Genomic DNA, 27191 nt, shown 5'->3' with positions numbered 1-27191 from the left:
AAATGTCCACCAGTGTCTTGCAGATGTCCTGTGTCCGAAACAGGACTAACAGCATGCGTTAGAGAAGTTCTTCCACCAGGGCAGGATCCCTATTGGCTCTGGCTCTGCAGGGAGTGTGAGAACATAAAATGGCTCAGCTGGATGTGTTCATGAGCTAAAATGACCCCAAATTCTTCCAGTCAAGTCCTGCAGGATGGACAAACAAACAAGTTCTTTCATAACCCATTATGGAGAAAGCAACAGAGCGGTTTCAGCTGGTGGGGGTGCTAGGAATCCTGGTACACGACCACAGAAGCTGAAGTTCTGACTTGGATCTGCATATTGCACTATGACATGCATTCACAGTCGTGAGGCCTGAGTTTCTATTGCAGTGTGGATGGTCAAGCATGGGCCACAAGCCCAAGCCCCACAGACTCAGGCTTAGTGTGTTGTGTAGACATATCTCTGGTTTACCATCCCTGATTTTTTTCAAAAAGTGTTGTGGATTATTTAAAAGTTGATTTTTTTTTTAAAAAAAAGCTTTGCGCTACTAACAAATATTTCTCCTGATGTGCTTGATCCAAAATCTGCATTGGGTCACTTCCATTGACTGCACTGGGCTTTGGATTAGGCCCTATGTGTGAGCTCTCTGATCCCAAAATGTTTCTTTTAACTTAGCCAGACAACAGTTATATGAACCAGTGTATTTTAGAAAACAAATACTATCTAAGAGAATATACCTTTTTTATACTTTGTAATCAAATGCTTTAGTTTATTCTCTTTGAAACGGGCATATTCTTTGGAGGAAAGGATCTGGGAATCTACACGCTTGGCATTTCATTTTTGAAAACCGCAGTATCCATTCCTAAATTACAGCTAATAACAAAACTGTCTCCAGTTGTATCCATTAAGCAATTTTTATATCCTTTCCTTCTTTTTGTTCAGATCTCCATTTTCCTCCAACTTATTTCCTTATCTTTCTATCCAGTTTTCATTTTAACACCTTTTTCTCATTAAATCCTACTCCCTTGTGCATACCCCTCCTCATTCCCTTGTTTCATATTTTCGGAGGGCTTTGATGCTAAAATGGTAGCCATGACAAAATGCCCATGTACAATGAACATTGCACATGCGATGGAGTTAAATCTCTACAACTTCTTTATGGGATGTTTCACATAGCAATTGTATTTTCCTCATCTATGAGAAGTATATTTAACAAGCATTCGGATATAAGTGCATTTCATCAAGAACTTTTCCACAGGGAAAAGCTGTCTCAAACTGCCCCAGTCCTTCCTTTCATAGTCTCACCCAAAAAGGGAGAGATCAGAGACATTTCATTAAATATTTTTAAGGAACCCTTAATGAAGAACTTTAATGCACCATGGGCTTACAAAGAACACAGATTTTAAGAACACATAGCTCATATATTTCTGTTCATTCAGTGAACACATTTCCAGCAAAAGCCTTCTGTACAGGGGCTCCCAATAAGAAGTTAAAACATGTCACAGTTCCTACAGATTTCAACTCCTCTGTCTACTCTAAAGGTCCATTTACACTTGGATACTGACCATTACTAACATGTTATCAGCAACAGATTTTACCTTGAACCATGCTGACAATAGTTTGACTGCTACTGTAGATGGGGCAACAACATTTTAGCAATGTTACCAAAAGCTTGTTACATCACTGTTCCATCATACTTTCTTCAATAATGCTGAAAATAGTTTTGTCCCATGCACACTATCCACTTCAACACCAGTTCAGAAGGAACCTGTTGATGACAATGGTTGCCAAGAATGGGTCAATGTCCTCGTGTAGATGTGGCTCCACAGAGTCCTGGGCTATACAGCCAAATACAGATGGGCCACCTGAGTGGGCACAGCCTGAGCACAGCATGGCCACCTACTTCTTAGAGAGAGTTCAAACATAGTATACTCCCAAAATTTATACTGTAGGGAAAATAACACCACCTCAGTCACTGAGATGTACTTTGAGTTTCCTCCCATATTGGAAATGAGACTTTTTCAGTATGGTATAGTTTCCTCACTAGTCCACTGTGACATTACTGACATAACCTGTGATCGTATAGACATAACCTGTGATCATTGCAACCACTGTTATATATTTGCAGCAAATATTGTACAAAGGTTGTTGTGTAATGTGTCTATGGAAAGGTTATGATTTGCTGATTATGATAATGCTATCTGTATGTGCGTATCATTTTTGTAGTTGAAGTTATGAATATTGGCTATGTACTTGTATCTTAATATGTTTTGATTCTAAGTAGTCTCAGTGAAGCATTTGGTCAGCTTCTTGAGAAGGGATTATTCTCAGTAAGTGCCCAATCAAGAAACACTTAACTGACAATACACTTTGGGAGATGCCAATCCACATCTGAGCTTTCCTGGGAATGTTCAAACTAACATGTAAACAATGGCGTCGGCCTGTAAAGAACTGAGTCATGCACGGACATGTGACTTGCCCATGTGACTCCAAACTCCATCTTCCTGTGATCTTGCATGGGAGAACCAAGGGGTTTCCGCCCCCAAGAGAAAGAATATAAAAGGCCATGGAAACGCCTCCATTTTGTCTTCAGTCCTGCTTCTTGCCTCTGGAGGAACTTGGCTACAAACTGAAGCTCTGAACAAAGAACTGAATGACCCATCCCAGCTGTGGATGTATTAAATTTGACTTGATTTGAACCTGCAGTTTATTCCAACATTGCTACAAGCCTGAACCAAGAATTTTGCCATTACTGTATGTAATTGATTCCATTAATCCAATTCTAGCTCTCATCAATATTTCTTTTTTTTTATGCATAAACCTTTAGATTTTATTTTCTAAAGGATTGGCAACAGTGTAATTTGTGGGTAAGATCTGACTTGTATATTGACCTGGATCTGGGGCTTGGCTCTTTGGGATCAGGAGAACCTCTTTTTCTTTTACTGGGATATTGGTTTTCATAATCATTCATCCATATACTGAGTGGCGCTGGTGGTGATACTGGGAAACTGGAGTGTCTAAGGGAATTGCTTGTATGATTTATTGGTTGGCCAGTGGGGTAAAACCAAAGTCCTCTCTGTTTGGCTGCTTTGGTGTGCAAAGGACCCCAGCCTTGGGCTGTAATTGCCCTGCTCTAAGCAATTTGTCCTGAATTGGTACTCTCAGAAGTGTCCCACCAAAGGCAGCATCGTTACAGTATTATACGATATACCAGTGATTTGAGAAAATCACTGAAACAGGAAGATCAAACAGTGTGTTGTATAACATATTTATTAGTATGCCCTATGTGTATATGTTTTGGTATGTTTATGTACATATATGTTAAATAAAACAGGTCTCAAAATGAGACTACATGCAGTGATGTGATGTACTAGCACCTGTCCCCAGGTGTTCAGTTAGCAGTAATATGAGTTTTAGGCCCATTTTGGAAAATATTCTAGAAGATCCACATGGAAAAACTATCTGACTGAGAAACAACAGTGGGAGTTAAGATCAACTCAAGACTGAAACAGTGAAGGTGGGACAGCTGCAGTTGGACCCTCATGCCCTGAATTAGGCCTGCTCTATTTGCCTAGGTGACTACAGACCCAGACCCTTGGATCTTAAGAACAATGAACAATCCTCCCAACACTTGCACTCCCCCTTTCCTGGGAAATGTTGGATAAAAAGCCTCACCAATTTGCATAGGTGACCACAGACCCAAACCCTTGGATCTGAGAACAATGAAAAAGCATTCAGTTTTCTTACAAGAAGACTTTTAATAAAAATAGAAGTAAATAGAAATAAAGAAATCCCCCCTGTAAAATCAGGATGGTAGATATCTTACAGGGTAATTAGTTTCAAAAACATAGAGAACCCCTCTAGGCAAAACTTTAAGTTACAAAAAAGATACACAGACAGAAATAGTTATTCTATTCAGCACAATTCTTTTCTCAGCCATTTAAAGAAATCATAATCTAACACATACCTAGCTAGATTACTAACTAAAAGTTCTAAGACTCCATTCCTGGTCTATCCCCGGTAAAGACCAGCATATAGACAGACACAGACCCTTTGTTTCTCTCCCTCCTCCCAGCTTTTGAAAGTATCTTGTCTCCTCATTGGTCATTTTGGTCAGGTGCCAGCGAGGTTACCTTTAGCTTCTTAACCCTTTACAGGTGAGAGGAGCTTTCCCCTGGCCAGGAGGGATTTCAAAGGGGTTTACCGTTCCCTTTATATTTATGACAGTTGTCCTTGTATAACTATTTAGGTTTGGGGGGCTGATGTTTTAACAATACAGTTATACCAGCATAAGCTCTTCTGTGGACACGGTTATACTGGTTTAACTTATTTCACTTCTTGAACTGGAATAAGCTATACTGGTATAAGCACTTTTATACCGGTATAAATGCATCCACACTATAGGGGTATAGTTTGTAGCAGACTATTAATTTATACTTGTATAAACTAGGCACGATGGTATAACTGAAGTGTCAAAACTTTTTAGTGCAGACAAGTCCATAGCGTTCTGAAAAAGGAAGTATGTAATTTCAGCAGTCTATAAATCCTGGTAAACCCCAGAAGGGACACTTATCCAGAGTGAAGACCCTGAGAAAGCATCTGCAGACCTAACAGTAGGAGGGAAAAATCCATGTAGCCTCCAGGTGTGCCTTATGGGTTACAGAGAAACATCTTTATGACATCAGCACTTCCCCCTCCTACTCACGAGGGGAAACAGGAACTCTTAGCCTTTCCCAGGAACATAAAGACCCCTCTCCATTAGGGACAGCGAATCCTTCCATAGGGAGCAACTCACACCCTGCAGCCACCTCCTCTCAGAGTCACTGAGAACCTGCACCCAACAGGTGTTAACCACTGGACCCAAAGGGCCCATAGCTAGTATGTAACCCTTCATCAAGGAGGAGTGGAGGGATACAGGGCTGGGCAGGAGCCTTGAGACCATTAGCAAACACATTCAGGGTGGGTAAAGGGGACCGATGAGGTGTGCGGGTCAGGGGGCTAGGGCACTGCTGGTTGATGGGGACCTACGACAGAACCCTATTGTGGGTGATGGCTCTTTGGAGGCGCCTGGCGCATGGATATACACTGGGTGGGTCAGCAGGCCAGGAAGTTCGGTTCTAGAAGTAGCGGGCGGAGGGATACCCGTAGTTCGAAAGCTTATCGCTCTCCCTCTCTCGGCGGGCCAAGCCGCGGGAGCAGGCGCGCTGCCGCGCCCCATCGATGTTTGAGGAGCCCTCTGGGCCTGTCCCCGCTTAGCTGTGGGCCGACCAGCCCCGCCTCAGCGTTGCCGTGGAGACGGGACGCCGCGCTCCACCCAGAAGTGAACAGAGGTGGCGTAAGAGATCCTAGGGCAGCCGCCGCCCGCCATGGAGTCGAGCAAGGGTGAGCGAGCTTGGAGAGGAAGAGCCGGGACAACAGCCGTGGAAGAGGGGACGCGGGGGGCGGGCAAGTGGTGGAGTGCCTGGGGGCGCTGGGGAGTGACCTGGCCGGGGGGCTGGCAGAGGTGAAGTGTTGGGGTGGCTGGGGGCTCTGGGGAGTGATGGGGTTGGGGGCTGGCAGAGGTGCAGTGGTGGGGGGGCTGGGGGCGCTGGGGAGTGATGGGGTTGGGGGCTGGCAGAGGTGGGGGGGCTGGGGGCGCTGGGGAGTGATGGGGTTGGGGGCTGGCAGAGGTGGGGGGGCTGGGGGCGCTGGGGAGTGATGGGGTTGGGGGCTGGCAGAGGTGAAGTGGTGGGGGGGCTGGGGAGTGATGGGGTTGGGGGCTGGCAGAGGTGAAGTGGTGGGGGGGCTGGGGAGTGATGGGGTTGGGGGCTGGCAGAGGTGAAGTGGTGGGGGGGCTGGGGAGTGATGGGGTTGGGGGCTGGCAGAGGTGAAGTGGTGGGGTGGCTGGGGGTGCTGGGGAGTGATGGGGTTGGGGGCTGGCAGAGGTGAAGTGTTGGGGTGGCTGGGGGTGCTGGGGAGTGATGGGGTTGGGGGCTGGCAGAGGTGAAGTGGTGGGGTGGTTGGGGGGCTGGCAGAGGTGAAGTGGTGGGGTGGCTGGGGGCGCTGGGGAGTGATGGGGTTGGGGGCTGGCAGAGGTGAAGTGGTGGGGTGGCTGGGGAGTGATGGGGTTGGGGGGCTGGCAGAGGTGAAGTGGTGGGGTGGCTGGGGGCGCTGGGGAGTGATGGGGTTGGGGGCTGGCAGAGGTGAAGTGGTGGGGTGGCTGGGGAGTGATGGGGTTGGGGGGCTGGCAGAGGTGAAGTGGTGGGGTGGCTGGGGGCGCTGGGGAGTGACAGGGAGGCTCATAGAGGTGAAGTAGGGGGATGGCTCAGGGCACTGGGGAGTTACCGGCGGGGGGGCTGGCAGAGGTGAAATAATGGGGTAACAGGGTGCTGTGAGTGACCGGGGGGGGGTCTGGCAGAGGTGAAGTAGTGAGATGGCAGGGAGTGCTGGGGAGTGACCCTGGAGAGAGGTAGGGGGTGGTAGCAAGGGGGTGGAGTAGTGGGATGGCAGAAGGTACTGGGGATCTGACCCTGGCAGAGAGAGGTGGGTGCTGGCTGTGATTGAAGTAGTGGGATGGCAGGGGTCCTGGGGATGTGATCCTGGAGAGAGGATGGGGGGGCTTGCAAGGGGTGCTGGGGAATGGCCCAGGAGGGTGCAGGGACTGTCGGGGTGAAGTAGTGGGGTGGTAGGGGGTGCTGGAGAGTGATTTGGAGAGAGGTGGAGGGGGCTGTCAGGGATGAAGTAGTGGGATGGCAGGGGCTGCTGAGGATTGACCCTGGAGAGAGGAGGGGAGTTGTAGAAAGGGATGGAGTAGTGGTATGGCAGGAGATACTGGGGATGTGACTCTGGTGGAGAGAGGAGGGTGCTGGCGGTGGTTGAAGTAGTGGGATGGCAGTTTGCACTGGGGATGTGACCCCTGAGAGAGAAAAGGGTGCTGGTGGGGGGTGAGGTAGTGGGGTGGCAGAGGGCACTGGGGATGTGAGGACGGTGTGTTTGTGTGTGTAAAAGAAGTGAGAGAAGGAACATTGGCATTGAAACTCTTTAAAGAGGCCTCAGTCACTGGAGGTCTATCTTTCAATGCTTAAATGAGCCAGAGAATTCAAAATGGAGCCTGGTGACAGGTTGGTGTAAATCCTATAGTAAACCCCCAGTTCAGAGCCTTTCAGCGACATTGGATTCATGCATTCCAGGGAGTTAAAAATCTTCTTGTTTATTTTTCTACATAGAACAGGGACAGAAATAATAATTCATACTTGTAAAAATAATGTACTTGATCATAGGTGAAGACTTTGGGTTCTGTGAGTGGAGCCTCTCAAGTTTAAAAAAACATTTACATTATTTGTGGAGCATTGTTACTGTATAGTCTGAAAAAGGACATTGTAATATTTTTCTCTCTCGTTTTAATCTTTTTCTTTGTTGCAATTTTGTGAAAATGGTGGAGTTTTGGCCTGATATTTGGTCTGCAAACAGCATATAAATATTATGAGTGAAATCCTGCCCCTTTAAGGTCAGTGGGAGCTTTGCCAATGGGAGTTTTGCAGTGAAGCGAGGATTTCACTCCATGTTTGTTATAACTACATAAGCATATGTTGTAACTATGTGTCGGTTTGAATGGTGAGGCACAAACTGCATTTCCACTATGTAAGTTGTGTAATTTTCCACATTGTTTTGTTAATTAATAAAATATTTCTATTAGAATATTGCTCTTCTTAGAATGTATTTTAGATATATTAGTGGAAAGAATGCTGCTATCCACCTGTTTCAAAAGGTCACGAGTATACGGAATTTTAATAATTTACATGATTTAAAAAAACAATTCAAAGTGTTGACTGATCTTGTTTGTTGTATATCTATACCATCACAATAGTGTTCATAACATGTGTCGGTTGTCTGATTTATTAAATAAGCCACCTACTGTGGCAGCCATATAGCAGCAACATGCAAATTGGCTGTCCAGGCACCAAATGTGTTTGCCCACCGTTTACCACTGTGATGAAGATTTGGCCATCACAAATATTTTTGTCTTGGTTGAGTAGAATTTCAAAGTCGGACTGTAGAATGCCTGTTAGTCCTGTCTAACTGTCCACACGTTGAGATAATTGATGGTAGAAAGGTGAAGTGCGCCCCTGATAAATCTGTTGCTTGTTCTGTTTGTTAGAAAACACAAGACCTCCTTTTTCTGTCCCCTAGTCAATAATATAACTGAGTTTTTATGTAGTCATTCATACATACTGATTCCCAAACATTTTGGAGTGTTAACCCAACCACAGAGATTAACCAACAGCAGGACAAGAGAGAAATTGAAGTACCCTGTAGGCAAGGGAGAAAAGATACACTTTCGGTTGAGATTTGAAATTAGATGGAGAATCAGTTAGACAGTGTTAGGACAGTCTGTACCAGATGGAAGAAGCTGCAGATGAGAAGGTTGGGTGGGGACCAGAAAGTCTAATGGGATAGTGAGAAGGCTAATGGTAAATGAGTGGACAGACACCAGATCTGTGAGCTCAGCTGAATAAAGCCCAAGCTTAAAGAAGGAGGTGCCAGTTTTGAAAAGGATCCTGAAATAAATGGGGAGCCAGTTGAATTGTGTGGGGTGATGTGATCATGCTTCTGTCTTCTCACTTGTAGGAAGAAGTGTTTCTCTCATGCTGGAATTTGTGTTGCTAGGAATTGCTGGGGGAGGGGGCCGTCGAGGGAGGCAAGAAAATATAGAAGGGACTGGCAACAGTCAGAGGGAGGAGTGTAGCATAGATGAGGATTTCAACAGAGGTGGCAGTGAGGCACTTGCCTACATGGATAGTGGTACAGAGAGGTTATGTTAGATTTGCAGACCCAGGAGTTGTTGGAGGAAATGAAATATGGAATTCTGACCCTGTTGAAGTCAATGGGCATTTAGCCATTAATATCAATGGAGCCAGGATTTCATCCACAGAGCTTGAAAGGCAAAGTTGACACTACAGTTACAGACAGTGCAAACAAATTGGAAGTCAGAGTTAAGAAAGGTGGTAGAGGCGATGGAGTTATACTGACTTCTCATTGGTTTTTCAAATTAGAGTTATATAGTCCAAATGAAGAAAATATTCTCTCTACAGCTGCAGAAGAGGTTACTGCAAACAAAAAACGTTTGCCACTTCAACAAACACTGTGTCTAAGTAGTTGACAAACAGCTCTATTAAATCACTACTTTAGTTTTCTTTATGATTTTAGCAGCAAATATACAACTTTGCAATAATTATTGTGGATGTGAAAAGTGAATGATGATTGGGTGCCAGAGTTGTAATAATTTCTGCAGTTCAGTGTCTCTCCACAATTCTGATACACATGGGCTACTCCATTCCTGTCTGCAGTTTCCAGAGGCAGTTCAAAGTTGTAGCACAGCCTGTGCTAATCTTATCCCCTTTGCTGGCTTGTTGCCAGACCTTCTGCCTCTGCAGCAGCAAAGTGGCAGTTCACTTTGCTCCTGACTTTTCTTTTCCATCTTACTATTTAAACTATTTTGTGTGTATGTTTGACAGTAGTGAGCTGCCTTTATTTCTTCTCCCTGTCTTGGATTGGGTATCAGGTAGTGGGGTATGGACTCAGCACTGCAGTGCCTACCTACCAGACGCTTTTGCTACCCCCACAGCCCTCTTACCTCCGGAAGAGCTGTTGCAGAAACACCAACATGAATCCAAGTGGTGCTCTATCTATGAAACAGCTTTTACAGGCTCTTCAGAGGGTGAATTGTGCCCTGCCTGTTCTCAGTCAGCCAGTCCTTGCATTGATAGGCATGGTCCACTATCAGTGCCAAACATTTTTTGTTGGCCCTCAAGGTCTTTACCAAGTTTCTGGTGGCAATATCAGCCAGACTCGGATGTGTATCTCTTCCTGATGACATCTTCATCAGCGCTCTGACCCAGGCAGTGTCACACCGTGCCACAGTCAGGATGCTGGATCTGCTTCAAGCACACAGATTTGTGATAAACACCAAGAAGAGCTCTTTAACTCTCTTAACAAAGACAGTTCATGTGGTAGTGGAAATAGTCACATGTGTTGCAATGGTCTACGCATCACTGGATATATTCCACCAGATCCAGAACCTAATATCCATGTTGGTAAAGTATGCGAGGCTGACCCTAGCTCAAGTCTATTTCTACTGAGCCTCCTGGTTTTGTCTATAGGACTCACCCCATGGGTGAGGTCCCATATCAGGTGCCTTCGGGCCTGTCTCCTGAAAGTATGGAACCGTTCCCCAGAACACTTGCAGGATCAGGTACTGGTTCTGAACTCTCTAACATGATGGACAAACACATAAAATGTCTGCAAGGGTCTTCCCATATGCCTGTTAGACCCACAGGTACTCACAGTTGATGCCAGCCTAATGGGATGGGGAGCGCATCTTGGGCACAGGAATGTGCAAGGCACCTGGAAATCCAAGGAAAGGAGTCTGAGCATCAACCTATTGGAGGTCAGAGCTGTCAAGTTATCTGAACAAAGGTTCCAGAGCTACCTAGAGGGAGAATGTGTTCTGGTTCAGTGAGACAACTCAGCCACTGTGATGTATATCAACAACCAAGGGGTAAGAAGGAGGGTAATTCTACATGCAGATGTGGAAGAGATAATGGAATGGGAAGAGAGGACTCTCTCTTTTGTAAGAGAAATGCACATAAAAGGAGAGCTCAACCAAAAGACTGGCTTAGCAGATACATCAGTGAACAACTCAGAATGGTGCCTGAAGCAGAAAGTCTTCACTCTAAAGTTTGACTTCCCAGCAGTTGACCTGTTTCCAGTTGCAAGAACAAAATGTGGCTGAAGTCCTTCACTAGGGAAACTCCTGAAATTCCTGGGAACAGATGTTCTGGGGCACAAAATGGCCATATGCATTCCGACCCTTTCTGAGTCTAGGAAAGGTCATGCAGCAGATCAGGCGAGAAGATGCAAAGGTGACAGTGCTAGTCCCCCGAGGGACAAGGAGACCATGGTTCTCCAATCTGATAGAACTGAAATTGGAACCACCTTTGCAGCTATCAGTGAGTCCAGACATCCTTTACAAGGGCCGTTCCTCCATCTGGACTCAGACTGTCTACAACCGACAGCCTGGCTATTGACAGAAATGTTAACTGCACTAGGACTGTCCCACAAAGTGACTGGAACTCTCCTTTACTCAGAAGAGCCTGCAAATAGGATGCTATTTATAGCTGGTACCTGCTGCTAGTACAAGACTGAAGTCCCTTGTCTACGCCTTTCTGACGAAAGTCCAGAATAACTGGAATGTCCAGGTTTCTTGGAATTTTTGTTGTGTTCTTGACACCAAGTTCTCCAAATGGAGAGGTAGGCCTTTAGTGTTGAAGCTCGCCTGGAGGAATCTGGATACCTGAGGGTCCTCTGTCAAGGAACCAGAACAGTCAGACTGCCTAATCTTGTGGCACTCAAGTGGGACTTACCATGGGTGTTAAAAACCCTAACTATACACCCTTTTGAGCCACTGAAATGCATCCGATGAAGTGAGCTGTAGCTCACAAAAGCTTATGCTTAAATAAATTTGTTAGTCTCTAAGGTGCCACAAGTACTCCTTTTCTTTTGACATCAGTACAGTATCTCCATTCTATGTATTCATCCAAACCTGTTTTCTTGTATTCATTCATCTGCTAGATGAGTTTCTGAACTGGCAGCTTTGTACATGCAGAACCCCGCTGTGTGTTCCATGATGACCAGGTGCTGCTAAGAATCCCAGAATTGTTTGTCTAAGGTGAAATCATCTTTCCATGCCTTACAGGAGATCACTTTACATTCATTCTGTCCAGAGCATCAGCACTCAACAGAAAAGCTGTAGCATGCTTTCGAAATTTGAAGAGCACTAAAGATTTATATCAAACACACCAAATTGACAAGAAGGTCAGGCTCCTTGTTTGTCTCTTTTCATTTGAAGTGCCAAGCGCTCAGAGTATCCAAGCTATCGCTAGCTAGATGGATCAAACTGTGCATCATCGAGGTATACAAGGTGTCAGGTGCTCCTATTTCATGTGGTATAAAACCCCTCTACATTTATTTATGGTGACTTTGTGGGGTGGAAAGAGCTTGTGCTACTACCACAGAAATCTACAACATGGTAATCAGTTAACACCTTTATTAGCTACTATAGAATGGACATTCAGTCCTCTGCCAAGGCCTCATTTAGCAGGAAGTTGCTGCAGGTGGTGGCCCGGTAATAGCATTACCATTTTGGGTGTGTGTGTCTTTCCTTCTTATTTTGTTTTTCTTATTCCTCCTTACTTCTGTTCACTGCCTGCTACTTCCCATGCTGTGCTGCAGAATGGTAAATTTCTTACCTGATGATGATTTCCTTTCTGATAGCAGTCTCTCCCACAATTCTACCCTCTCTGCATGGCTTCCTAGCCGAGGGACAGTATTCCATTTTGATAGGCTATGGGCCTACAAGCATACTGTACATAGTTTATTGGTTGGTACTGAAGGTATTGTTGTTAATCCTATTCTGTGAGTTTTTTTACACAGCTTGGAATGAAACATCTGATAGCAGAGTGGGGTAGGCTAGCACTGGCTGTGCTACAGCTTTGAACTGCTTCTGGAAACTGCAGACAGGAGGGAAATAGCCCATATGTATCAGAATTGTGGGAGACACTGTTAGTGGAAAGGAAATTTGTCAGGTAAGAAACATCAATCTATATAGAACTTCCTGTTTTAATGACCAAATTTCAATAGGGGTATTCCAACCTCTCCATCTAGTGTTAATTGAAGAGATTATTTTTCATGTCTCATCCAACAAAATCAAATCCCAGTGTTGCTCATGTAGAATAGGTGCCACATTCCTCTCCATAGGTGTCTATTCTTTCTGAATAGGGGTTGAGTAATCTCTATAACAGTGGTCACCAACCGGTCGATCCAGGAGACTCTTCCGGTTGATTGTGATCTCTGGCAGTGCAGCGGGGTAGCAGCTAAGGCAGGCTCCATGCTTGCTCCAGACCCATGCCGCTCCCGGAAGCGGCCAGCACGCCCCAGTGGCTCAGGAGGGCGGGGGAGGGTATGGGTCTCTGCGTGCTGCTTCTGCCTGCAAGCATGGCCACCGCAGCTCCCATTGGCTGGGAACTGTGGACAGTGGGAGCTGTGGGGGCAGTGCTTGCAGGGAGGGGAAATGCGTGGCGCTACGTGCCCCCCCAGGTGCCGCAGGGGCACTTTGGCCCCTTCTGGGAGTGGTGTGGGGCCAGGGCAGGCAGTGAGCCTGCCTTAGTCCTGCTGTGCCGCCAACCAGGAGCCACCCGATGTAAGTGTCTCCTGACAGGAGCCAGCACCCCAATACCCTCCTGCAGTCAGAACCCCTCACCCCTTCCTGCACCCCAACCCCCTGTCCCAGGCTCAGCAGGAGCCCCCTCCCACACTGCAAACCCGTCTGCCCTAGCCCAGAGCCTGTACCCTGTCCTGAACCCCAACCCTCTGCCCCAGCCCAGTGAAAGTGAGTGAGGGTGCGGGAGAGCGAGCAACGGGGGGCGGGCATGGAGTGAGCAGGGCAGGGCCTTGGGGAAGGGGCGGGGTAGATCCTGGGTTTCCCTTAAATTCAGAAAGTGATCTTGGGCGTAAAAAGGTTGGAGACCACTGCTTTATAAAGTTTGTAAATGGCTAGTAAAGTTTTGGATCTTCCAGAATGAAAGGTATATACATGTGATGGTTATTTGATTTATCTCTTAGTTTTATGTATCAAGAGATGAAAAAATAATTTATTTTCAACTAATACAAAAATATTCAGGCTTCATTGGTTTTGTGTAAAGTTACTAGATAGTGTGTGTGTGTGCGCGTGCGTGCGCGGGGGCGGGGTACCATGGGGGATGAACCCTGTGCTCTAAAATAGTTTAGAAAAGAAAAAAATGATTAAAATGCTTTAAAGCAGGTTTTTTTAAATTTGGATTCAAACAACTGATTTAAATTGCTTTCTATTAAATTAACCTACCCTGCAATCAGATATTTGAAAAAAAGTCAAATTATTTAATTGCTTTTAAAATGTTTTTCTCTTTATTGTTTGTAATCTTCTGGGAAGCACACAAGTAAAATATTTTCTCTCACCAGTTAGTCCTTTTTTGTTTGGCACTATTTCCCTTGTGATTTGACTGCAGCTGAAATTGTCATGGTTGGTTTCCTTTAATCACAGTTACTGTAACTGAATGTGGTCAATGTCTTATGCTTTGAAAAGAAGTCTTAGTTTTGCTTTGGCAGCAGGAGACTGTTATCTTGGGACAATGTTCTAGTATACTGACTTTCAACTACATTTGGACAGTGTTGTATTTCTTTACAATGGTATTACTTTAATGATGTGGTAGCCTGTTGGAACCCAGAAAATCCCACCTTTACTACAGCCACCATTTTGGATTAATTTTTGAACACTTGGGCCTGGGCTACACTAGGGGAGGGTTCGAACTAAGATATGCAACTTCCGCTATGCTATTCGTGTAACTGAAGTCAAAGTATCTTAGTTCGAGTTACCTGGCTGTCCTCACAGCGGCAAGTCGACCGCGGTGGCTCCCCCGTCGACTCCGCTTACTCCTCCTGCTGAGGTGGAGTACAGGCGTTGATTTGGGGATCGATTTATCGCGTCTAGATGAGACGCGATAAATCGATCCCCAATAGATCTATCACTCTCCGCTGAGCCGGCGGGTAGTGAAGACGAACCCTTGGACTTAAATCATGGCCCCACTGAAGTCAGTGAGATCTTTGCTATTGACATTAGTGTGGCCAGGATTTCACCCTTGTGGCCTTATCCACACCGAACTTTTAGAGAGAAGTTGATTATTATTTGTATGATTATACTGCATAGGAGCCCAGTTGTGGAGTGAGATCCCATTGTGCTAGGCACAAACACAGAACAAAAAGACAATTCCTGCCCCAAGGAATTTACAATCCAAGTATAAAACAGGGCATATACGATATAGGCAGATGGGAGAGTACAAGGAAACAATGAGACTATATTGGTCAGCATATTAGGCAGTGATGTGCAGAGTCAGGCCCTCTTTGTTTTAAATTTTTAACAATTTGTGTAGATGATATTCAGTATAAAGAAATGGCTATCTTCTCAAATTGAAATTTCTAATTAATAACAAAAACCGAGTGAAATCTTGGCCCCGTTGAAGTCAATGGGAGTTTTACCGTTTCAAATAAGCCAATTTTTCACCCAGAAAGTGTAATTAAAATGTCTATAGAAAATTTATGGCTAAAAGTTTGCAGAAGTATAGTTATATTTAGTAGAATTTTTGGTTAAGAAGATAATTTATTATAATCTAGGGGGTCAAATCTGGTAGTTGCTTTTAGGTGCTACTGCAGTGTAAATGTTAAATAATAAAATAATATTCTTGGCTTTTAATAATAGTGTTCTTGAGTGTACACTTTTTCATTCTTTATATAGTTCTGTTCACCTCTGTTAGAGAAACATCAACCGCTACCTAGAAATTTTAGATATTAAAAATGGAAAATACCTATTTGGTAATTTTGTCATCCTGACATCCCCAAGGTGGTTAGGATTGTACTCTCTGATATATTAGCAAATGCTTTTTTTTCCCATTATAAATCTGAAAGACTCCAGAAATGGGACGGTTTCTACTTCCTTTAGGAGACTGTTAAAACAGACCTCAATGTATGGAACCATTTCATAGTATATGTTAGTAAACATTTGTAATGTTATTAAAATAATCAAATCTGGTATATATTAAAGAACAGTTGTTTTAAAATGAAAATGTATTTTTTCTTATTTAACAAAGCTTTAATTTACATGGCTCCAGAGTACGAAGTAAATATAGTATCTTTGGCCTGTTTAGGTGATTGCAAATGTTTTTTTACAAGCACAGTACTGTAACAGGAAGTTGATTAATCTGAGTATGCTATAAGTTTTTAAAAATTTACCATATTGTACAATACCATGAAATAATTAGAAATAGTATTCAAATCAGGCTGATCCATCAATTCCACATATTTAGTTTTCTATTCCTTTTAAGCATAACCTTTGTTAACTAAATCGTTAAAAAATACACACAAATTGTGCAAAGTCTGACAGCTAATCAGGGCACTAGCAATGTATAATGTGTAGAACCAGTTGCACAATATGATGTCTAGGATAAACTGTGTCCTCAATCCTGTGAAGACTTATGCATATTCTTGCTCTTGAGCATGTGGGTAGCCCCACTGGTTTATTATTGAAGTCAATGGAAGTACTCCAATGCCTAGAATTAAATACATGAATAAGTCTTTGCAGGATCAGGGCTATAGTGTTGAGTGAAATGACATTTCAAATCTCTCTCTCTTTCTACTTTGGCAGCGGTCCCATTGAAATACCACAGGATGTGGCCTATACATTGTGCAGTGATTTGAGATGAATATAAGAAAGATCTCATCTCTCCTAGAAGTCAGATATACCATTGAAATGTTATGGTGTCAGTTGAAAACCTGAGCTGATAAATAATAGTGTAGTGATGGTATACATGTTATCTCTGGTTCATCCTGGATGGAAAAGTCAGTGGAAAGTTAGATTTGGCAAACAGCTTCACAGCCTCACCAATCTGCTCTGGCCATGTGTGACACGGAGCAGGAACAATGTTAAAGATGCCTTTGTCTTGTGCTTGGCTGAAAATAGCCAGTATGCCTCAAGCCGAATTAATAACTTCAAGAGAGTTCTACAACACAAAAGCTTGTGTATCTTTTCAGATGAACAGAGTTCATACAGTGGTGATAATAAAATACACACACATTTTATTGTTCTTGTTTAAATGTTGCCTGTAATTTTGTAACTAAAGTATGTCCTAGATTTTTGTGGTGATTCCCCATTGTGAATTATGCTGGAAGTCACTTCAGATGTTTAAAGTCACAGCAAATCATAATCCTCCCACAGCTTCTACAAAAACGACTTGCGTGTTTTCTTTGTTTTTGACTGTGCTTTTGGTGTTTATTTTTTTAATTGTTTGCTTGTCATGGCTGCTGCTAATTGTAAATGAGTCTGTAAATAACATGATGCATTATTAGTGTGGACATTTTTTGTGCAAAAAAAGAGATTAACTTGTTAGCAAACTTCCCTAGGGTAGCAAGAATAAAGCCCTCCTAAGGTTCTGTCTCCTGCAGTCCGGGCCAAGCAACTGTAATGTATGCCTTGCCTGCTTAATGAGGAGCAATATATAACTAGATAAATACCCTTTTATAAAATGGGAATTACTCCCAAAATATTTGAACATTACGTCAATAGTATTTTTATTATCAATATCTGAAAACAATTAATGAAAAATTGACCTGCTATTGTTTTTTTTTGTGATTCAGTTAGATTCTAATAACTTTTCAGTTTATGAAGATAGCTTTCTAAGGTCTTACATTTTCAAATTTAGCCCTTTTCAGATTTATTTATATTAGCTATAACTTTTGTTTGAGAGAGGTGCTGGATTGACAGTATGGGAAACTGAAATTCCCTGTATATTTACAGAACAGGTATAGGGGCAAAGTTTCTCCACCACTGTAACTCCGCCTTCATCTGGAAGGGGGGCAGCTCTAGGAATGACATAGTAGTTGAGTTTCCATACCCACTTCGTCTTGGGCTCCTTTGCTGAGGCTGCCCATAGGAGTGACATTTATAAAATGAAATGCATGCACACATAAAGTGCTCTGCTTAACACATTTGCTTTGCATATATGCAATAAGATCCAAAATTCAGTTAAACAGTAATATTTTACATATTGCCATAATGTTAAAGAACCCAAACTGCATTCCTTGAAATCAAGAAAATTTGAACCTTTCCTGCATATCGCTTTGTAAAAAAAAAAAATGTAAATAAATGAGTTTGCAGCATTTTCTTAGGTCAACAAGCTTCAGCTCTGTTGCATCAGCGGGAAGAGTTAATTTATCAGCTGATTTGAATGTGGGGACCACTAGTGTAAGCACCTCAGCTGATCTTAATTCCTGTGGTGTCATGCTAGAAGAGAAATGTGTAGACCTTTTTATGCCAAAATCAGCATCTTTGTTTCTTCTGTGATAATGGGTTGATCACATTTGTGATGGTGGATTCTGTGATACAGACATCTGGCTTCTAGGAACTGGACTGAGATTACCAACTCCTATCACATAGACAACTGAACAATGGTAACAATTTTGTCACTACTGACCTGGTTCAAATTCCAAACAGTGACATGCAGATGAAAGGTGAAAGGCTCCATATTTTTGTATGCAGTGGTAGACCCACTCCTTTATTCCTTTTCAGTATGTTTTAAGTATTGTTTTCCATATTAACTTTGTAGTAGTCCATATTATAGACCTGCATGATTCTAAATATACAAATTCACAAAATTGACTATACCTCTCCAAAGAAGCAATTATGGACTATAGTCAATGAGAGAAGTTATTTCTAAATACCTATTGCCTGCTTTTATGATGGAACTGTCCTTATTTTTTATTTCGTCATATTTTAGCAATATTAATTATTTAAGTGGGACTACTGGTATTAATCAAGTTAATCGTGAGAATAAGTGTTTGCAGGAATAGGGCCTAAAATATTAAAATCATACTTACTTGCATTGGACACTTAGGTGTAAAATTCAGTGACCAAGAGCTGGTGTAATAGTTTGAGTTGTTAGTAAATAGGAACTTCTGATTTGTAATGAGATTGGAGCAACAATATTTGAAGAATATTATTTCTAATTTGTTTTGGGTCCTTGGATGTGGAATCAAGGAGCCAATTCAGAGTTGTACACAAATGAGTAAGTAATATGTCTAACCTGATTTGCCATATTTTCCTTTGTGCTCATTATTCAGTGGATTTAAACTGTAAAAAATTCAGGGAAGCTGTGTGTTATCTGTGGAAAACGTGATTTTTTCTTCTTAATTTAAAGGACAGTTTTCCTTGTACATACTGATTTTTAGTAACAAGTGCAAATGTTGTGTTATGGTTAATATTGGCAGAGGTTGAGTAAATGCTTTGCTTCTCTATGTGACTAATGGACACAGTAGCCATAAATTGTTACAGTCGTGATAGACAATATCTCAGCATGGACTTATTTCCTATGATATTCTATTGACCTGAGGCAACTGGAATGATACTGAGATTGTACAGACCACATTTAAACTTGCAGACCTTGGGGAATCATCTGAAGGTATTTATTCTGAGCTCCTTCTGTAGGTAACTGGGATTTAAACTGTCATTATCAACAGGATCTGCCTAATCAATACAAAGAAAATTCGTTGTGCGTCAGCACTGATTTTAAGGCATTTTTTTCAGATTGCAAATAGAGTGATAATGCAAATTTAAAAAAAAAAACCCAGCATGGTGCTGTTTATGTGGCACATGGTGAACCTAAAGTAGCTGGACATTCTTACATGAGAACACCCAATATGTAAAAGGAATCTATGCTAGTGTAAAGCTGGTGGAGGCAGCTCTGTTTCTTCCTGTGCAGGAACCCAAGTTAGTGTAATGAGGGAGAGAAATGAGGTGAAGGGAGCATGGACAATCATGGACTATGCCTGATTTTCTCCACTCGTGTATGTCAGTGGCATACGTTAAAGTTGTCCCTCGGCAGCTTTAATTTGCACTGCAGCCTGGTGAATAAGCATCAAGGAGACGTGGCCAGCTCCCTTACAACCCACTTCTCCACAGGGAAGTGCTTGGACACAATGGAGAATCAAGGCTTTATTTTTACTACAAGTGATTTGTGTTTACAAGTTTTAATGATAGAAATAAACCTTGGAAATGTCCCACAAGATCCTAGTCTGAAGTCCTGGAAGGGGATAGCCAAACTAATTATTGCCGGATCGTCAAGTTTAAATATGTTTATATAAATGTTAGGAATAAAATTACTAAACTAATTTGTTTTGGGTGGGAAAAATCTTCCATGATCTGTAATGCAGTATTTTTATAGTTTTCCTAAACTGCATGTGCTCCTCCTTGTCATTCTTTCTTGTTAGAATCTTTATCTGCTTCAGCTTCATCAGCAGTGATTTTAGTATTAGCGTGATTAGTGAACTGTTTGCAAGATGATTTAATTGTGCATCCAGAATTAGATAATAACTCACTGCCATAGTCTGAATTGGGGAAGGAAAAAAACAAGCCAGAAAATGGTAATTCCTGAAGCAAATGCAAATAGTTATGGTGTGATGGGAACAGTGGGAGATGTGAATGTAGTGCAAAAAGCAGTTCCAATTGTTCCCTGGAAAATATAATTCACTTCTAGAACTAACTATGTTAACAATCAGTTAATGAAAGAAAGTAAATATTGTGTAAAATGTAGTAAATATTATGCTCTTGATCTGTTGTTTATCTGCTGTTTTGTATTGTTAAAGGAGCATATGCTTCCTTTTCATTGAAGGGTTTGAAATGCAACAGTTGTGGTTCCATTGTTCAAAGTGAGGCCCTCTTATGTTAGACTACCCCTCCCCCAACTCTGCATGTGCTTCCTTTTTTTTTTGTGCAGAGGGGTTTGTGGGCTGTCACTGTGCGGATTCTCTGGTCTTTTTCTCTTCTTCTGCATCCCTGTGGAGGGATGTGGCTTAAATTTACAGGTTACAGCTGCTCTGCTATTATTCGGTGCTTGGGAGAAAGGATATTCCCTGTGACCCAGCTCATCTTCAGTCTTGATTCAGCCATTAGCGGGGAGCGTGGATCAGTCACATATGTGAAATTACAATATTCCTGTGAAAACAGTTGTTTTAAATTAATATTTTCCCAGTAGTATTTGCAGCCCAAGCATTGAAAACTTGAAAGTTTAAACTGAAACAAAATTGAAAATTACTTAATTTATTTTCATTGCCTAAATTGAGAGAAATGCAGGAAATAATAAACAGCAAAGTGAAAAGTGGATGGATTTTAAAATGCTCTAAATGTCAATAAGCTAATGTATTGGTAACATAGTAAGGAGATTTTGTTTAAAAGATGCATTTTAAAGGCCCTTTAAGAAAAGAAAAGGAAAAGAAATTGAATGCTAATTGCAATGGAGGAATTTCTATTAAGCAAAAAACTTCTAGCACTAGGGCCCAGATCCTCAAAACTATTTAGGTGCCAAAGATCTGGGCCTAAGGGCTCACTTGTGAGCCCTCCTTTGTGCATGCACAGAGGGAGTTGGGTTGTGTGCATGGAACCACCTTGCTTCCCTGTGTGGGGTATCCACATTGCTGGAGCCTGCACAGGAATGAGAACAGCCATTTCTGGGCTGTTACTCCCCATTCTGTGTAGGTGGGCGGGGGGGGTGGAGCTTTGGTTTACCCCTTAACACACCAGCCAACGCATCAGAGCCAGTGCAAGGGGGAAAATATTTTTCACCCACAAAAAAGTAAAATAAGCCTGAGTGTAGCCACAGATATGAGACAACCTGTTGAGAATTAGTGAAAGCAAATCTTATTGTTCATTAAATGGAAAACATTGGGTTGTGTGTGTATATACATATATTTCAGACTAGTTCTCCATTTTGAGACATTGAAACTTAGCTTAACTTTTCAGGAGAAGTGCCTGACTCTTTTCAGGAAAATGTAGCAGTTCCTAATTGTAGCATAACTGTAGAGAGTGTATATTCCTATGAAGGGAGAATCCTTTTTTTTTTTTTTTTTTTTTTTGCATTTGGGGGATGGGGAATTTTCTACAAACACATCTTATTAAGTGTGATGGGGAATTTTAAAAGTTTCAGTAAGTAGTTGTATTTCTGAGTTCTTTTTGGATAGTAATCTAAATAAAGATCCTAGTTAATTAGATTGGTAGCCAAAGAAACTCAATACCATAAAATAGGAATTAGCGCCTGTATTTTCCTACTACTTCCTCGAGTGAAGAACTCAGTGGTGACCAGCTCTGTGTGTGAGACCAGAGATTACCTGTGAGAAACAGAGTATGGAAAATGTGGAGAAAAGGTTTTCAGGCACTGTATCAGATGTTGGCAGCTTGGAAATTTTGTCACCATGTTAAAACAGTATCCCAGACAGCTCCTTTAAGAGAGCTTATTTTTTAAGGACATCTCTTAGGAAGCACGGGAAATCAGCAATCCCTAGTATGTGGGCATAATGAATGAAATTAAAGGAGAGTTGTCAGTGTCGTCTGAGTCTTGGAAGACAGTATAGAAAATAAGCTTAAACTCTAACTGAACAAAAACTCTAATGTATTTAGAAAGACTCTCGTCCTTTTAAGATGACATTCTTTAATTTAGTTATTTATGCCTTGGTTGTAAATAGATGTCCACAACAAATCCATGGTGATTGGAGCTGTTGTCTAAAACTGCAAAACATTTTTTTAAATGTTGTCTTTTCTTGACCTTCCAGACTTGTCTCATCTCTTGCTTTAATATCCATGTTAACTATGAAGATAATCCAAAATAATTATATGATCTTTTTATTTTTATAAAATGTATCTGTGTATATTTATATAAAACATACACAGATAGATAAATCTGCTGAGTTGTAAATCTAAAAATCTTTGCTTCCCTTCTTCATGTGGTAAAAGATGCATCTCACTGGCTCTGGGGCATACCTGTTATGGCTGAAATTTAAGAAGTCTGGAGATTTAATGCAAAGAACCAGTAACCTAATTTGCATAGGTAAATATGCATTTCTTTATTTCAATAAATTGCAGCAAATATAACACTGTGATAAGGCTGCAGTATGGCCTGACTTTTACTAACAGAAATTTCTATGTTACTGGCTGGGAGCTGCAGGCGGCTGTGCAAATGTAAACAAACAGTCTGGCGGCCTGCCAGCGGCTTGCTCTAATGGGCTGCGTGCGGCCTGCAGGTTGCCTACTACTGGCATGGAGTATTTCCTCACCTCTTCACATCAGGAGCTTTAAGCAGGTAGGCAGCAATTGTGCAGAAAACAGCTAAGGCTTGTTTTGTGCTGCAAAGTTATATCAGCATAGCTATGTTGGTCAGGGGTATAAAAAAGCGCACCCTTGACTGACATAGTTCTGCCAATGAAATCCCCAGTGTAGGCACAGCTATGTTGATGGAAGAGTGCTTTTGTCTTGAAAAACAAATGGATTTTTTTGGTGAAGGCTGTGTCTACGCTAGGTGGCTATGCCAGTAGAGCCTCTGAAGTGTAGACACAGCCTCAAACGGGAGTCTCCTAACCAATCAGGAAACTTCACAGGTCTGATGAAGTTTATAGAACTGATTGATAATTTTCATGTTAATAGATATATTCCAACCTTGGATTTCCGAATGCAATCTGTGATGTAAAAGTTTTTACTGTTGTCCCCCAGCTGGTCTTGGTGCTATGGTTGAGACATCCTGTGACTTAAAACAGAAAAAACTTGCAACAGGAAAACTACCCCGGGGGATTTCTGTGCCACTGTGCGTGCATAATTAATGAGCTGTGCATATTTTTAATGTTTTGTGCAGAAAAGAGTTTCTGCTGGAAAGTTGCTGCAGTTCCACCTTTTGCCCACTAGAAGGCACTATGGTGCTAGAACAGAGGAGCAGCTAGGGAAGAGAAACAGGCTGCCTTTTTCACAACATCTGTCGGGCCAGGTCAGGAGACAGGGGATATGGGAAGACAGACAGCGTGGGGCTGGTGGGGGGGTCAGACGGGCTCATAAGGGCTAGTGGGGAAGGACAAACTGGAGCAGGGGATGAATGGGGGAGTCAGGTGCAGGGCCACATGGGGATGCGGGCGGGGGTGCAGGGCCACATAGGAATGGGAGGTGGCTGAGTGGGTGCACAGAGTCATGGGGAGGGGGTGCAGGGCTACATGGGGATGGGTGGAGTGGGTGTCTGAGTGGGAGTGGAGGGACACATGGACAGTGGGTGCAAAGACATATGGGGTACAGGGACACATGGGGACAGGAACAGATGTGCTTGACTGAATGGGAGTGTCTAGGGATCAGCCAGGTCTGCATGGGGGGAAGCTCCCTCACAATCTCTCCCCACCCCCCCAAAAAACCCTGTTCCATACTTTTCCCACCCATACCTAACAACCCTCCAATTTCACACCCAGGCTCCTTCCCAGCAATTACTTTCCTCTCCCTCAGCTCTTCTGTTATTCCTGACTCCCCCAAGCCTTTGCAGTGCTTCTGAGGGGTGTGGAAAATACGGTTCTGTATTGTAATTTAAATGAATTATTACTTGGATGTTCTGTATTAATATGCCTAGTAAGGAATCTATTTATTTGTCAGACATTTCCTGAATCTTTTTTGTTGTCTGTATTCTTACAGACATACTTGCTGACAGGTTTTTCTAAATAAATGACCAAAAATAATTGAAGCTGGTGTGATTATATTGTGTGATTTTGACAAATAAAATGTGCAGAATTTTGCAGAATTTGAAAATACTGTGTGCAGAATTTTTAGGTGCAGAATTCCCTCAGGAGTAGCAAACTGAAGCAGCACGTTTACCCCAAAAATAAATTTTTCAGTATATGAACAAAACTGTTTCCTCTTGGGTCAAAACAGTTACTCTAGAGGGCAACAATGCTTTCAGCATCTGCAGCTTTGAACTTTTTATTCCAGAATACATCACTTTTTTTTTAAACTGTGGGAATAGTTTTCTGTTCTAGAAATATTTTTTCTGTATAAGTATGTGTTTGTATATATAGTAATTTAAGGTTAAACCCTTCATATGAATATCTTTTTTTATTCTTATCACTTTTCATGATTTTATTCTTTTAGGGCCAAATTCTGGCTCCCTTACTTGCAATGTGTATCACAATACTCTGCAAGAGTCCCATTGAAATTAGCTTGAGTAAGGATGGCAGAAATTTGCCACAGTAAGTAAGTATAGGAAAGTCTAGCCCTTAATCTTGATTTTTTTCCCCCTCTTATTTTTCCTTTCCTGATTCAGATATCAGATTCAAAGAAGGAATAACTGATAATGCAAAGCAAGGAAATTCTTAAACGTTGAGTATTCTGCTAAAGTAGTTTAAGTAATTAAAAAGATTTACACTAAAAGGGAGGCTCACGTCTATTTTATTTTAGGTTATTTATGAGTTTCAGCTGTCTCCAGAGAAGTTAAAGTAAACTCCAAAATTGAATTTGTAGCAAGGGATTATAAGAGTGAGTAACTTTAGATTCTGGCTGACAGATTTAAAAAATATCTTTTAAAAAGCCAATCTGATGCTTCCTAGTACAGCTCTCCCTAGCAAATACAGTGTTTCATAAGGTCTGTTGTTTCTGTCTGTTTGTCGTTCACAGTATGTGTCTGAGGAAATTGAGAGAATTTAGTAACTTTTTGTTAAAGCAACTTCCATCTGAGGATTTAAGAAAACTCCTATGTGGAGTAGGTTTCTAGTTTAGTTTCTGCTTGTGGCCTAGAAAATCCTACTTCAAGTTTCTGTGGCAGTAGTATTCGTGACACACACACAAAGACCTAAAAAATAAATTTAAACCAAGAGATTGAGTTTTGTATTAATTGTGTAAGGCTGTTTGGTCTTTCTGGCCTCTGGCTGGCTGACCTACTGTACAACGCATCTAATGTTCATGAAAATGAGATACGTATTTATATGCATAACTATATATATGTGTGTGTATTTTTATTATATGTGTGTATATATATGTATATAAAAATAGAAACATATCATCAGGTGTTAAATGAGCCCAAAGTAAATCAGTATATGGAGAATAACTGTATTGTAGATTGTACTTTATCCATGGAAGTGATAAGCATTTAACAAATCAGTACTTGTCATGCATATTACAAATCCTGTTTTGGCTGAGCTCCTCATTCAATATAGATTTCTCAAAAGATGGGACAGTAAAACTTAGATTATATTACCGTTTATTTGGCTTGAGATTTTTTTTAATATTCCAACAAATCCATCCAGTGAAACTATAGTATCACTTGCTGTCATACTGACAGATAATGTTCTTTTAGGCAGCAAATAAGCAATAAAGTTGCTTTTGTTAGTTGCCAATGGTAATTTCACAGGACTAATTTGAAACTTTTACATGGCATGCCCAGGATCAATGGCCAGTATTTGCTCCATGCCAAGTTGCTACTAGACTGAAACAAGAATAATGTTTTAACTGTTCGTAATTTGAAAATAGGCATAGCTCTTCAAAGACAATAGAGTATAAAATGTTTGGTATGCTAACGTTGAGCTCCCTGATAGACAACATTTTGTACAGTTTCATCGAATAGAGCGAAAGAGTTTTGTGTTATCAAGTATTTTTATTACATTAAACCTTGTGCAGAATTACTTTGTTCAGAGGATATGGATAGCTGGATTGGGATTGTTACTGAAAGAAGTGAGAGGAGATAAATTGTCTTTCAGAATGTCAAACTTTTTCTAAGTTTCTGTACCAGATTCTTAGGGTGAAAATGTATAAGATTCAGTTTTAGTCAAAACAATTTATTTGAGCAAGAAATAATGGCTTCTTCTTTATGATTCTGTACTATTTGATGAAGGTGCCTAGCTACCTTTCTTTCTTAACATTTGCTGATAGGTTAGAGAAATAGTAGTTGTGAATATGGGGAAGAACTGCTTGCTTCCCACCCCTCTTACTTTTACCGGCTTGTAAAATATCTAATTACAGCCTGGGTTTCTTTTTATTCTGTATTAATTTTAAAACAAATGTTTCATTAAATGTTTCATTTGTTTCATTTAAAACAAATAGTTTCATTAAAACTAGCATTCCAGTTACCATATCATCATTTTAAACTGAGATAGTCTGGAATTAACATTTACTGATTGTGAAAATATTCTGAGAGAAGTAGTTTAATTAATTGATACAATTTAAAAAGGCTTGTATAAAAAGAGTGCAAGGGTATAATGTAGTCTTCCCTTGATTTGTATGTGTAATTCTTGTTGAACTTAATGAGTTATGTTTACTCATCGAATAAAGAAAGGAATCCTATTCTTTATTCCTTTACTATGGTGCCATATGAATGACTGTCAGAAAATGGTACTTATTTTCTGATCATTGTTTCATAACCACAAGAATATCTCACAACATTGAAAATATAAATGAAAATTGATTTTAATTTTGGGCTAGCTTCATAAAGGTGTGTGCCTAAACTGTTGAATCAATATTTCATATGAAATGTATTTATTTACAACCAGTCTCTTACAGACTGACATATTGACCAAACAGTAAATGATTCATTGCCTCGGTAAACCCCAAACTCTTAAATCACCTTCCACTGTTTGTACAGAGCTCGAATAAACCAATTAGTGCAAACACTGTGGAAATTATTCTCCAACAAAGGAAAATATAAGCAAAGACAAGCTTTAAGGCCTAAAAGTGCTTTTGCTCTGTAAAATGAGACATGCAAACCTTTTTCTTGGAAAATTAACAAATAGAAATTTAATGTGAAAAGCAA

At 41.5% G+C, this 27191-nt stretch overlaps 1 protein-coding gene across 6 annotated transcripts in view; it reads left to right on the top strand.

The window, feature by feature from the left end:
* The first annotated feature begins 5141 nt into the window (after nt 1–5141).
* Nucleotides 5142–27191, top strand: part of FANK1 (fibronectin type III and ankyrin repeat domains 1) — a 58322-nt gene continuing 36272 nt past the window's right edge. For 3 of the 6 annotated variants that reach the window (XM_048856249.2, XM_048856245.2, XM_048856244.2), the window contains exon 1: nt 5143–5364. In XM_048856249.2, the coding sequence (XP_048712206.1) occupies nt 5349–5364 (16 nt within the window). In that variant the 5' untranslated portion in view covers nt 5143–5348. Of the gene's footprint in view, nt 5365–27191 lie in introns of all 6 variants that reach the window. The other 3 variants (XM_048856247.2, XM_048856246.2, XM_048856248.2) reach the window with 2 other exon arrangements.

This window comes from Caretta caretta, chromosome 7 (assembly GCF_965140235.1).
Source record: "Caretta caretta isolate rCarCar2 chromosome 7, rCarCar1.hap1, whole genome shotgun sequence".
Classification (NCBI taxonomy): domain Eukaryota; kingdom Metazoa; phylum Chordata; order Testudines; family Cheloniidae; genus Caretta; species Caretta caretta.
Note: the sequence above shows the minus strand (reverse complement) of the source record. Positions and strands in the feature narration are given on the sequence as shown.